At 44.2% G+C, this 13,966-nt stretch overlaps 1 protein-coding gene across 3 annotated transcripts in view; it reads left to right on the plus strand.

The window, feature by feature from the left end:
- The window catches only part of abl2 (c-abl oncogene 2, non-receptor tyrosine kinase), a 35,924-nt gene continuing 21,958 nt past the window's right edge, over positions 1 to 13,966 (plus strand). For 2 of the 3 annotated variants that reach the window (XM_072681635.1, XM_072681636.1), the window contains exon 1: positions 1 to 370. In XM_072681635.1, the coding sequence (XP_072537736.1) occupies positions 115 to 370 (256 nt within the window). In that variant the 5' untranslated portion in view covers positions 1 to 114. Of the gene's footprint in view, positions 371 to 3,790; positions 3,856 to 13,966 lie in introns of those variants that run through there. The other variant, XM_072681637.1, reaches the window with a different exon arrangement.

Below are 13,966 nucleotides of genomic sequence, written 5' to 3' on the forward strand. Positions count from 1 at the left end.
AACAGCCAACAGGCCGCTGCGCTCCTCGGCCGGGGGGGGATGTGATCCGGCCGGACAGCGCGGTGTCCCTCACCTCGTCCTGCGGATCTCTTTTTCTCGCGCACAACTCGCACAATGGGGCAGCAGGTAGGCCGCGTGGGGGACGGCGCCTCTCCGGCACTCCAGAGCCCTCCGCAGCCTCAGCCGCAGCCCCACTCTCAGCCCCAGCCCCAGCAGCAGCAGCAGCAGCAGCACCAAGGTAGAGCGGCCCGGACCAGCGGCTCGGGGAGGAGACCCAGGGAAGTTACCAGCACCGGAACACCCGCATGCAGGCTGGCCGCTACCGCTAACATGCCGGACCCGGGGGTTAACGTGTTCACTCAGCATTCAGGTGAGGTAGCTAACTCTGACAGGGGTGGCTTTTCCAGCGTCCAGCTGTTGTGTTTTCACGCTGTCAGAGCGAGAGGAAGTCGATTTCTGGAAGATGTTTAAAGCTAGCGGAAATACTGCACACAGGGACGCTTTTAGCCAAGCCGGCTAGCGAGGAGGCTAAGGTCAGCTGGACGCAACAGACATTTCACACGGTGTGTCCACTAGCTAGCTAACTTGTCCCACAGCTCGGGTGTATCAGTCGACTGTGGCTCTGTGAAGGTATTAACAGGGGGACTAACCCAGGACTGGGCCTCCTTGTGTTGCCAGTGTCTGTCTGTGCCTGTGTGTGTTGAGCTTCCTCCATTTGGATGTTCAGAGAAGGCACATTTGGGGGGGTCTTGCCTTCAAGTACCAACACTGATCTAAGCTTCTGAGATGAATGGGAAGTTTGGTCATTGTTCTGCATTGTTTTTTTTTTTTTACATGATGAGGACTATGTTTTACCTGTAATTGTGTTGTGAATGGATGCTGACTGCTGTGTATCTCCTGAGCAGGCTGGTGGTTGGTGAGAGGGACTGATGGCATTAACGCAGCCCAAATCGAGAGAGAAGCAGAGAGCTGGTAGTGCAGTGGCCACGAAAGCCTCCTTTTAGTAGAAATAAGATCTGACTCCCTCTACAATGCTCACAGTAGGCGTTCTGGTCTGTTAGAAAAGCTGCTTGCCGAGCTGCCACTTTATCAAATTTCACACATGCCATTTCACTGACTCGGTTTCACTTGTCTGCAGGGTAGGCACACTTATGATGGTGAAGATGATGATGATGATAATAAGGCTGATGTAAGTGTGGTATTGGTTGCCATGTTTTTTTTTCTAGCCTGGCCCGATCCTTTTGATGATGAACGCGTTTCAATTAGGCAGCGTTGGCTTTGCATACTTGGCTGCTTCAAAGACCATCGTCATAAAGCTTTTTCTCTGTCCCTTCTCCTTCTCACGTGGCGCCCTGAAGTGCTCAACTAATGTGACAGGCTTTGCTTGTGGGAACGAGCGTTTTTGAACCCTAATTCTCTGCAACGAGATGAAACAACCTCGTCCGAGGCAAAGCCGCAGCCTGTCATACACATCATGTAGCCCCAGATGTGCATGGAGAGCGAAAAGGCCAAAGATAGAAAGGATAACCACTGACTGAGGGGTTACTGTGGGTTTTTTAAGGTACGGTAGAAACTTGCTTAGGCTATCGTCATGTCACTAGTCTCCTAAAGGCAGTAAGGTCAGCTCTTATGGCTTCTCCGGAGCCAGCTCTCGTGCCTAGCGAAGGCCTCTCGGCCCCCTGAGGCTGGCTCAGTCAACGTCCAAGCTGGGATCGAAAGTGATGGGGAGATGGGAGAGGGTCGAGGCTTGGCCGGTAGTTTGTGTGTCTATTAGTAGCGAGGCAAAGCGAGGCTTGTCGCATCTTGACAGTGAACCCCCGTGGCTGGAAAAGCTGACCTGCAAAGGGCAGCACGTTTGTTATTTTTACTCCCTCGCTCTTTCAAATGTCAAGTGTCCTTTCCATAGATGGAGATATGGGATGGGCTGCGGGTTATCTTAGTAAATCAGAATAATTGGTTGATGTGGCGATGCAGCACTCTCAGTGCCGGTCTTGGTGGTGTGCGCGGTCTTGCGTCACTGCGATGAAGCCTTGTAGGCAGAGATTGAGGCTGGTTTCCTGTGCTAAGCGCACCTGGCTGTCCTAACGTCTGTCTGGAGGAAAAGAGCTGATCCCCTCACATCTGTTTCAGCTCGGTCACACCAGGCACCGCTAGAAATAAATGCTGGTTCATTTTCACCTCTTTTCGTTCACTTTCAGTCAGTTGGAGAACCGTAATCACCCAGACGACCAAGGCCCATTTTCCCAACAGCTGACCTGTCTATCCAGGATGTGGGAATAGCTAAATCACTGCATCTACTTGCAAGATGAGGCTTCCAGACCATGCTGCTGCTGTTGGTGATGCAAGCTTTAACGTGTGAGCTTTAAACAGCACACACTCACACTGTGTGATGTCATGTGGTTAACTGTGTGTCTCTGTGTGTGTTTGTGTGTGTGTTCCTGTGGGCTAGTAGAGGGTTTGAGTAGTAAACCATGATGGCCTACTTTTAGATCAACTAGTGAACCACCTCATTTTAAAGCTTTGATAGTTTTGGTGGCTCTAGTGGCTCAGCCCTGGATTATTGATCACAGGGTTGTGGGTTCGATTCCCAGCTCTTCTAAGCTACCACTGTTGAGCAAGGCACTTGACCCTCTTTGTTTCAGGTGTGCCGTAGCATGGCTGATCCTGCTCTCTGACCTTAGGCTTCTAGGCTGGAATATGTGAAGTGATGAATTTCTTTGGTACTATACAAGTATGTAAGTGAAAGGACAGTTGGGGTTCTTTCATTTTATAGAAGCTTTTGAAATATTAATAAATAAATATTGAACAAAGAAATATGAGCTTGGATCTAATATCAGAATCTAAGAGCAGAACTCCCGAGTGGTTCAGCTGTCTAAGCAGTCCCCTGTTGATCCCCTGTTTGATTTGTGGTAATGCCACAGCCATCCATAGCCAGGAGTCTCAGAAAGCGTACCTGGCTTTGCTCTAATTAAGGTGGGTAGGGTGGCATCCCTGTCTGCCATCATGATGCTATTTAGTAAGGGCATCTGTTAGCTGATGTAGCAGAACTGGGCTTTGGTGTACTCCTCCAAGTGTGTTCAGCTGTTCAATGAAGTTGCTTTACCAGCTCATCGAAATTATTTGGTGGCTCACTTCCCCTGACTGGGAGGAAACACATGCTAGCTTACCTCCTCACACTGCACTGGTAGAATTGTGTAATAGAGGAAGTCTTAGCTACTGGATGGGAATTGAAAGTGACTAAATTAGGATGAAAATTGGCAAGTGCATAGATCAGAAAACCCACCCAGTTTTTCTTAGCCCTAAAGGTTGTGCATCAAAAAAATAAGGTAATGTTTGCTATGGTGTAGTGGTCAGTGCCACACTGTAGCCTGGCACACTGGGGTTCGGTTCTCCACTTGGAAAAAAGCACCACTCCATACCTATATGAATCTATGGGCTAGATATCTGATACTACGTTCATCTTCCTTTGTTTAAACTGTGGTTTAACCTCTCCCTGTTGGCGTTCTTGAGTGCTTAGCGTTCGCATGTAATGTGCCTGTGCCAAACTACTCTCACTGCAGTGTTCATGCATAGAGAACACCAGGAAACTGGACGATGATGACTGGCTCTGTTTCATTGCAAAGGACGCAGAGTTGGATGAGTCAGCTAAGAGGCTGTGAAACGTTCTTCCTGATCCAGAAGATGCTGAGTATCTGTGTTCTGTCCACACCAGGTTTAGCTGGTGCTTCTAGTGCTTACAGACCCAAGGTTAGGATAGCATGTTCTTATCGATATGTCTGGTTGGATCAAGGGTAAAGAGATGGATGGAGCAGTTTTCCTTGAACTGCCGGAATGTGCACCTCAGACTCTCAGACGGTGAGTCACCCAGCGCTGGGCCCTGTGAGGTCACCGGGCCACTTCAGCTTTCTCCATCATTACTTATTTATCAGTTCCGTCTTGCGCTTTATCTGTGTACCCTGTGCCATGTCTTTTTGGTTCTAGAACAATCACTGCTGGAACTGAACAGGATGCACTTAACCTCTCAATCTGTCTATTCGTTTCCAAATTGGAGGCTTTTTGTTTTTATTTCTGCCGGTTCGAGGTCTGATGGTCCTGGTTTGTGTATTTTTGAGCTTCTCTCTTATCCATACATTATGGAGAAGAAGACTGCTTAATGTAGTGCTTTTCATTACTTGTACACCCCCCCCACACCCCCCACCCCCACCCCCGCTGGGTCTTGCACTCTCTCGCTTGCTTGCTCTCCTGCTTTTTCTTTTTCTTTTCATATTATCTCCACAATATGGACAGTTGGGGTTATTGGTACACCTGCTTATTTATTATTTCTTCCAGAATCAAGGGCAATAAAGAGTTTATCCTGTGTGTAACTGTCTCTACTGTCTAAAGCTAGCTAGATTTTAGAACATTGCTGCAATGATTTGATTGCATTCAGTGACACAAGCATTAGTGAGAGCAGGATGTTGGATGATCATCACTCCACCTCATCCCCAACTCCCAGACTCATTCCAGAAGTTTTGCTCCACAGCTGGGGGCTTTATACCCCTCTAGCCCACGCCTGGAATTAGTCATGGTGCCAGTAGGTTCATATTTATCTGCTCCAGATAAGTCCTATTATGTACTTCTCTACAGGGACTAGAGAAGCTGTGTGTGTGTGTGTGTGTGTGTGTGTGTGTGTGTGTGTGTGTGTGTGTGTGCGCATTTGCACATCTGTGTCAGCAATGGGTGTAACTTAAAGTAGCTGGATGCATTCATTAGAAGGGGAGTCCACAAACATTTGGACATACAATGTATCTCTTTCTCTCGCCCGCTCTCTGTCTCTCACTGGCGCTTGTGCACACTTGCTCTCTCGCTCTCTCTCTGCCTTATATCATCTTAATCCACTTTCATGAAGCTGGCAAGCATCACAACCATCTAAAATAGCCCAGGATCTCTGATGCATAAGCAGATTTGCATTTGGGATGAAATTGGATTAGGCAAATCCACTTTTCTGTATATCCATAAAAAAGATGTGACGGTGGCAGGAAAAAAAAGATACCCGAGAAATATTTCAAGTTTTGGACGAGACGGCAGGGAACACGTTTTTGTCCTCACCTTCTTAGTATCTTTGAAAAAGGATGCCCTTTGCAGGCTTGGCATGCAGTCCGATCAGTTGAAGTCCAGCAGTAGGGGGCGTAAGAGTGCCACATAGTTTATGGTGAATGCTTTCAAAAAGGTTTTTGATATTATTACTATTATTATTCGTCTGGATGATTCTCTATTACAACCTGTATGACATCCTCGATTCCATCAGAATCTTTAAGGCCCATGAATAATTGATGCCTTGTCTCTGTGGTCTGGGTTTGCTGAGTGAACATGTGTGGCACTGTTCCCTCGCCTCTCCCTTAATCCTGCCTCATTTAAAAGGCCTTATCCCGCTCGGGCCCCTCCCAGAGCTGCTCCACTCATCCTACCCTCATTAAAGTGTGGATTAGTGGGAGGAGAGGAAATGATTTGTCCTCGGTTGGGGGTGGAGAGGACCTCACTGTTTTGCATCAGTGGACATAAGCCCACTTCTGCGTGTAAACAATGGCGGGGTCCGCAAGATCATTGTTTCCCTTTTTTAGTTGCAGGAACCAGCTGTCCGTGGCCCTCTTCCTGTAAAGATGCATCCAGTCCAGTTCCGCATAACTGTAGCCTTGATAAAGAGGCTGCAGCAGGAGAACAGGGCACGCTGGAGCTGAATGGTATCAGATGATGGGTGCTGGCCAATCAGTGCTTTTGTCTGGGTGACTTTCTTATCAGGCTTTTACCACAGCTGGAGTTCAACGTGGGTCTCTTCGTCTGTATTCTGCTCAGGGATCGGATGACTTACTTTTTTAGTTTGTCTCCCATAACTTCATGTTCTGTCACTGACACCTTCATTCTCTGCCTCTCATGCTCATCCTGTCCAGCCATTCTTCTGACCGACTCTTTTTCCTCTCTCTCTTTTTTGTTTATTGTCACAAGAGATCAGCCCCACCGTTACTCTCGTCCTTTCTTCCTCTGCTAATTTCTCAAGCAAACAGAATAATAGACACATAATGATAAACATGAACCTATTGGCACCATGTCTAATGCCAGGTGTGGGCTAGAGGGGAACACCCAAGCATTGAGCTGTGGAGCTGTGTTCTCTGGAATGATTGGGGGCTCCTTATTATATAAATATTTTCTTTTTGATTTTTTTGTTCAAATGAGACAAAATCTACTTGCTTGGCTGCCTATATATTTGAAAGGGATGCCCAAATATGGCTTTTTAGTGGTGAACAATGAACTCCAAAGATGGGTCATTTTGCATAGCCAAGATGAAGCTACCTTTGACGCTACTGTTATTGTAGATGTTTCTGTATGTAGGAATTTTAGCTCTTATTCAGTTGCCTTCAGGTGAACACGTCCAAACTAGATCTGATTAAATACTGGTGTGCGTGAGCACATATGGGGTGCCAAATGCAGTGAGAGGCTAATGCAGTGCAGAATAACTAGCAAGCATGTCACCCCTGCGGCATGGACGTGCGACCACTGCTTTTATGGCCTGTAGCCACTGCCCCGTAGTGCCATTCAGAGTGTTTAACATGCTGACCATGAGCACATTTTCATTGGCAGTGCGAATGACCACCCTCAGCTCTTCTTGCCAAGTTATTTGGTTCTTTACTTCTGCACTGACCCTCAGTATCAGTGTGGACCCAGTGCACTCTCATACGCTCATGCAATCATTTAAATTGAGAAGTTTGAGAATTATAATGAAGACCAGAGAATCTCATAAATCTGTGATTATCCTTACATAAGGGATATCCTGTCAGTTCATATGATATGTGAAGTGCGCTAGCGCCAGAGGTTTAGGCCGGAGCAGAGCAAGCAGCCAGCAGTGATGACAGACTGAACAGAGTAGCCTCAGGCTCTTATTTATTGGATTCTCATCATCATCTTCAGAAGTGCTGGTTAGGCCTGTCATTGAGACGTGCCATTGGTCTAGGAGATCTTCAGAGAACCTCAGCCCATTACATCGAGACCTATCTCAGACCTATCTAAATTTTTGGAATTTTTATTCATCCAAGAATTAAAGCTGTGTTAACTTAGCTTTTCTTGTATTCCAGATGTAGTTGATCGGCCATTTGCTTTTGGTGTCTGAAAGTTTTAGCGTTGCACTGGAAATCCTCCTTAATGCGCTTATATTTGCATCTAGGGAAAGTGTGAAAATATCACTGCTTGTACTAGGGGTGCAACATTCTAATTGACTACAATCGGCAACTAATTTAATATTTGATTATTTGGTGATATCACATGTTTCTTGGGCTAACTATAAATGGTTCTAGACAGATGTGGACCATGGATTAAAAGCCAAAGTTTAACCTTAACAGTGTGGAACACTGCAGGTAATTGGCTTGCTGTTTAGTCCTGTCATTCAACAAAAAGATACAATCAGCTTACATGATGAGAAGTGTTGACAATATTGTCAACAATATAGGTTGTCAAAGCAAGTCACTAATGCATACAAATCAGTTAGTTAATAATAATTGATCATATATTTAATTTAGTCATTCGGAATACGAATAATGGATTATTCGTTTCAATAATTGACAGATGGTTATTTATTATAATAGACCGAATCAGGGGTCCAACCCTTAAAGAAAATGAGCAAAGCTATCTTTTACTCTAAGGGATGTCTTGGCTTAAATAATCTGGTTATCCAACCCACCCCCCACCCCGTAACCCCCTACTGATCACTGCTTGCTGCAATGTTTACATGTGAGAATGAAATTAGCCTTGTTTTCCTCGCTTGGCTGAGGCTGAACATGCTGGGTTACATAAGACAATAAATGCAGTGCCAAATATCAATCTACCAATCTTTTTGAACCATAAGCAGTAGGACACGACCAAACAGGACCCTGTCTGTTCCTTTAGGCGCACACACGACCCTTCCTACCGAAGATCACTGTGGTCTGATTTGTCCATTCGACTCATCGACTTCTCATTAACCTCCATACCTCTGCTCAGCCAAGCTCATTAAGCAGTGAAGGCTTAGCTTCTCTTATCTCTGAGACTGATTCAAGACTGCCAGAGCTTATGACATCCACTTTACCTGCAGACTGTGACGACACCTGGTCTGGTCTTATAGTGCTTATAGGCTCACTGACTGAGCTCAGCCTGGAAATGACTCTCTCGGCTTCCTTCACATTGTTGTGCAATTGTTTATGTCCAGGACCGGCTCGCTTGAAAGTAAGGCAAGCGCTCTTTTGTTCTTAAAGCTCCAGGCGGGAATTGTTGCAACACGCAGACCAGGCCTCTGTACTACATCAACAAAGACTTCAGAAAACAATACCCTTATTAGATCGATCTACCATGCGGTGTGGTAAGACTGTTCATAGCTTACTAAACCTAATAGTTGTGAGTGTTTAGACCCAGATTCAACAGCAGCTATTAGCTTCACTGTGCTGTGGATTCCATTTGTTTAGGGATCCAAGTAATTTGGTCCAACCAGGTTTAGTCAGTGATGCTATGGCCTGTAAGATATATATATATATATAATTACATGTATTAGGGACATCCTGATCTGATCCATGTGTATAGACACACAGTGGGTTGGGAATTAGCTGTTTTCGGCCTGATCCTTCGTTTTTACCAGTTTTACATGAAAACAAAATGCTTTTCCTCCAGACATTGGTCTCTTTTCTGCCATTGTTGCCAGTGCCGATTAAACCATGTAAGGGAAAAAAAAACTGACCATTTGAATTATGGTTGGTTACAAACAAAACTTTGATGGAAATATTACATTTTACCAGTGGGAGAACTGGACTAAAGTTTAGATTCTCTGTCCAAGCCAGAGCCCGACCCAATGCCCAACCCGAACTCTGGCCAGGTTGGGCCGAGATTTCCCACCGCTTTCCTCTGGCCCTGTCGGGTCGGTTTCAAGAAAATGGTCTGTGGCATAGCCCTATGCTTTTTAATGCTATTTTTTAATTTGATATAAAGCTATAGTGTGATAATCAAAATATAGCAAAGTAACAAATCACACTGTGACCGTAAAAACGCTACAAAAACAATGTTATAAGCACGCAGAATGTTCGAATTAGGCAGCACCAGCCAGGGCAGTGTGTACACAGGAGCTCCTCCACTTGTTGGGTTTTTATTCCGGGGTAGGGTCAGGCTGGATTTTTTTGGGCCTGATCTAAGCTCTAAACTGGACGCCTTTCTTTGCTTTATCCACCACTGAACAGCTGTTTCAGAGCTCAGAGGATAAGGCTAATGTACACACACTATAGGAAACCAAGTAGTCAGAGTGTGTACTACTACACACACCAAGCATGAAGTGATTTCACTGCAGTGTTTTAACATGTATGGGAGCTGAATGGTCAGGGAGGTCAGTCAGACTGTTTTAGAAGATATTAAACTCATTTATTAAAAACAACTCAAAGACAATGTGGGTTTAGTTCAGTGTTAATTAGTGGAGTCTTACCTATTTGTAAAAGTCTGATTGTATAATTAATAGAAACAGAAAACTGACTCTCAGCATTTAGGTAATCTGGTTGTATCAAACTGTATTTTGTGTTCAGGTTTTCCAGAACAGCACTTGGTGGTAATCATCCTACCAGTTTCGGGAGACACTGTCGTAAGAACATGAAAACGTTCTCATGAAAAATTCTCAGAAATGAGCAGTTTATATTTGCCTTTTGTGGGATTTGGCAGACACTCTAATCCAGAGAATTGGATCGTGTTGAATCATGAGTTGGGTGAATGCAGAATTAGGCCGCTTTCACAAGACGTTGTTGCACACTGCTGGTTTGTTGTAGGTTTGAGAAATGAATGTGAGCCAGAAACTGTTTTTTTTAATTATTATTATTATTATTATTATTATTTGTTTTTATAAAATAAATAAAACAAACCTACTGTATCTGTAGCGCTGAATGGCATGGCTCTGGATGTGAGCAGCAAATAGTCCTGTCTGATTAAAATCTTGCCCTACTCACTGTTTTCATGGAGATCATTGGCAAGAGATGTGATTTTTTTTTTTTTTTCATGGGCATCAAAACATGCTTGCCAAAGTATTCTTGGTGATGAAGTGTGGTGTTCTTACCTGGCCAGAGAAATGAGCCCCAGTCTGGTAGTGGTGATGCCCATTACACTACACTATCCACAATGTTTGGGCAGTTCATGTTCGTATTCACCTCATACTACTGCAGTTAACTCATTACTGTAAATACTGTAATACATACTGGTGTTTTTTATCAGAATCCTCACAACTTCAATTTAATTTCATATCAGTTTAACATCAGTTTTATCAGACGGCTGATTAGGCCGAACCTTGATTTGCATTGATGGCAGCGCGCACGTAACCTAGCACTTGTATGATGCAACTGAGGTGAGTAGTAGGAAAGAGGCCCCTCCAGGTGATGCAAGCCATAGACTGGTTAATGAATATGCTTCCCGGAGGCGTTGAGTAGGAGTCGACTCACTCATCGTGGGAGCGTGTTATTGGTGCGCTGGGGGAAAAACGAGTAATGCTCCTGAGACAGACTCTGTGATGGCCAGGGAGTGCTTCTAGTAGAGATCACGGAGCTGTTCACAAAGCGTTTAAATTGATGGTATGAAAAATTGTGTGTTGTGATGATGTCTAAAACAGTGACTGACGTGGTTTCCAGTATTTGGTTACTTCCACTTTTTAAGATTCCCTCAAATGGAAACCTGTATTTATCTTGGCATAGTTAAATAACAAGCGTTTGGTGACAAAGTAAAAGCTCAAACACTGTTGTCTCTTCATTCAAAAGGAAATCCATCATAACTAAAACAAAGCTAGAAAACAGGCCAATTCCATAAACTGTTCCAAAAGACTGTTACATAAAAGTCTTGAGTCATTAATTTTATGCCACAGTGCCTGAATCCACAGACGACAAGGTTAGAAGGGACATGCAATGAAGCAAAAGTCTGGGAAGTAAGCCGGTATGCATGCTAGGCTAAAAGCTAACCCTTGCCAACCAGCTTTACCTCCAGCCGCATACCACAAGACATGAGATCTGCACTATCCGGAGAAATTGGCAAGAATAGCTAGCGTTCTCGCTACAATACTAAAACCAAAGCTGTGCTAAGCTGTACAATGCTATGTGATTTCCCTTTGAGCCATCAAGCTGCTAATAACCAGCCAGTCTGAGCAGAGCTCATTTCATTATTAATGAGCATATTATAAAAGGTCAATCGGTGTGTTTCATTTTGAGGCAAAATAACAGGGTTGTAAATGGGTGTAAAACTGCAACTGGGTTTTTTTTTCGGCCACCACAACAAATTTGACCATTCCAGGCATTCACTCCAAGACCTCTGAGGGCTTCCTGTGGTATCTCACGTCAAGACATAGTAGCAGATCCTTCAAGTCCCGTAAGTTATGAGGCCTACATGGCCTACAGGGTTCTTTCTTGGACCACTTTTGGTAGGTACTGACCACTGCATACCAGGGAAAACCCCACAAGACCTGCCTTATGTTTTGGAGATGTTCTGATGCGGTCATCCCCCATCACAATTTGTCTCTTGTCAGAGTGGTTCAGTGACTTACACTTGACCATTTTTCCAGCTTTCAACCCATCAACTGCCTAATGTATACCCCACCCCTTGACAGATGTCACTGTGGAGGAAAATATGTTGGGACATGGCATGACAGTTTAAAATACTGAATAAATGCGTTCTATTGTACCTTTTCACATGATGTGAAATGTTGATTCAGTGAGTTTTGCATACTCTAAGTAATGTCTCATACCTAGAGAAGAGAGAGATGGGTATAGGCTCTAAAACAGATCAGAAAACAAGAAGAAAATGGTTGTGAGGAGATTGATTATACCTCCATGAGTGTTTGAGTAAGGTAGTGGCTTTGTGGTTAATGCCACTCCCTCTGAGCGTAACAGTTAGTCTACACTTCACACTGACTCCTCTTACACTCCCTCAAGCCATTAGTACAGACTGAGTTACTTCAGGCCCTGCAAGCTGATCGGACCCGAAGCCTCCGTTAACCGCAGGTGTTAACCCTCAATGAAAGGAGCTTCCAGATAATGTAGGTATCTTGTTCTTCCAGGCAGATAGATGACATTCCCCGCTTGTCAGTGGTGCTTACGTGTACCCGGAGGCTTAGGGATTGGCGACGGATAGCATTTGGAAAAGGAGGGAGTGAGAGAATGTGAATCAAATCTTAGTTTCATTTCCTGCAGCCCAGAGCGTACAGACCTCAGGGACTTGATCTCAGTGGTACACGTTTAATTAATCTCTCTGTGACCACCCTACCATGTGCTTAACATGTGCTTGACACGTCGGCTAACTTTTGCAGCTAGCTGCATGCTGCTTCCCATGATGCAGGCTTATGCTGTAAGGCCTGATCAGCCATGCTTGTCCAATGAAGCAGTTCAGGGACTGTGCACCATTTTTCCAAACACTCTCTCTGGGATAGAAAATTGAATTATTATGACTAGAGGTGCTGTGATTTCCTCTGTGCTCTTCAGTGTGAACTGATAATTAGTTAATTACACATTAACGATAAGGATGTACTTCAGCACAGCAGTTAGCGGTGGTGCCAGTACTCTAATTGTTGTTTCACATCTGGACTCGCCAGTGTGCGCCAGTCAAGTTTGTCAAACACCAAACTCGCCCAACCATGCCTTTAAGGGAATGCTGAAACTGTGACTTCCCCAAACCAAAGGACCTTTCCACTGAGTTGGAAGCATACAGTTGTCCAAATGTCTTGGTATACTAAAGCATTTTCCCTTCAATGGAACTTAGGAGCCTAGGCCAACTTCTGAAAAATAACCCAGCAGCATTGTCCCTCCTCCACCAAACTTTACAGTTAGCACAGTGCTGGTAACATTGTTCTGGCATAGACTCCCTGATAGAGACGCGTGATTCGTCACTCCTCAGAGCCCCTGGATTATATGGAATTATTGTGATCTGTTTTACAATACTGTATCGATTCTCACAACCACAGTATTGGTTTTTAATTAATAGTTTACATGCAAATGTTGGTGGTGGACAGTGATTCATTTTGGGTTGGGTTTAAATCTTAAGTGCAGTGTTTTACTCTCCTCAGATCCCACTGTTTTGACTGCATAAAAAAAGTAAACTTTTTTTTTTTCTTTTACTCAGATTTTATGCAGATGACCATGTAAGTGTTTGTAAAGTGTTTGAAAATAACAAAAAAGGCATGTTTTACAGTGTATGAACTGTAACAGTGTATGTGTTCTGTATTGTATCCCCAGGTTCTTGCCAATACACAGCCCAATTTTACACCCTTTAAAAGATCTTTATGTTGTCATTTTAATAACAAATTTAATAAAACCATTGGTGACTTGCTGTAGAATCTTGCCCTGTCAGTTATGAATTTTGTCCCCCTTCTTCTGTCAAGATGCCATTTAAGAGATCTTGGATCATGTTACAACGGCCCCAGTATTCTGTCTTGTGCATGTGCATGTACTGTTATGTCAGGTCCATGGAGCAAGTTATCAGATTCCTATGTCTTCCTTTTGCATTGTGAAATCTTTTGTTTTTGTCACTTATTTCAGGGAAGTCATAAGCTGAAACTCCATCCGAAACTCGCCGACTACCCCTAACATCTTCTCATTTCCTCTTTCTCATATGGCCAGCCGCTTCCAGTTGAGTCATAACAACAAGGCAACTGTATAACTGAGGTCTCCATTCAACCCCGGGGCTGCAAAGGCATACCTCCCTCGAGAGCCCTTGTACAGTTCTCTGCATTTGTTCAGCAGATATAGCACTGATCCATCAGTATTAGAATTAGGCTGACACCTATGCTGGAAATGCTGGATCAGACATGGGGGGGGGAGGGTGGAGGAAAAAGGTACAAGGAAAATTTATATGATTTTATTCCGTAACAAAATTGTTTGTAGTGCAAGACTGTGTTTAAATTGCCATTTTTAAATTAAAAATAGTCTAAGTTATGGACCGTATGTGATATTGGACTGGAAGCATT

Source organism: Salminus brasiliensis, chromosome 6 (genome assembly GCF_030463535.1).
Source record: "Salminus brasiliensis chromosome 6, fSalBra1.hap2, whole genome shotgun sequence".
Taxonomy (NCBI): domain Eukaryota; kingdom Metazoa; phylum Chordata; class Actinopteri; order Characiformes; family Bryconidae; genus Salminus; species Salminus brasiliensis.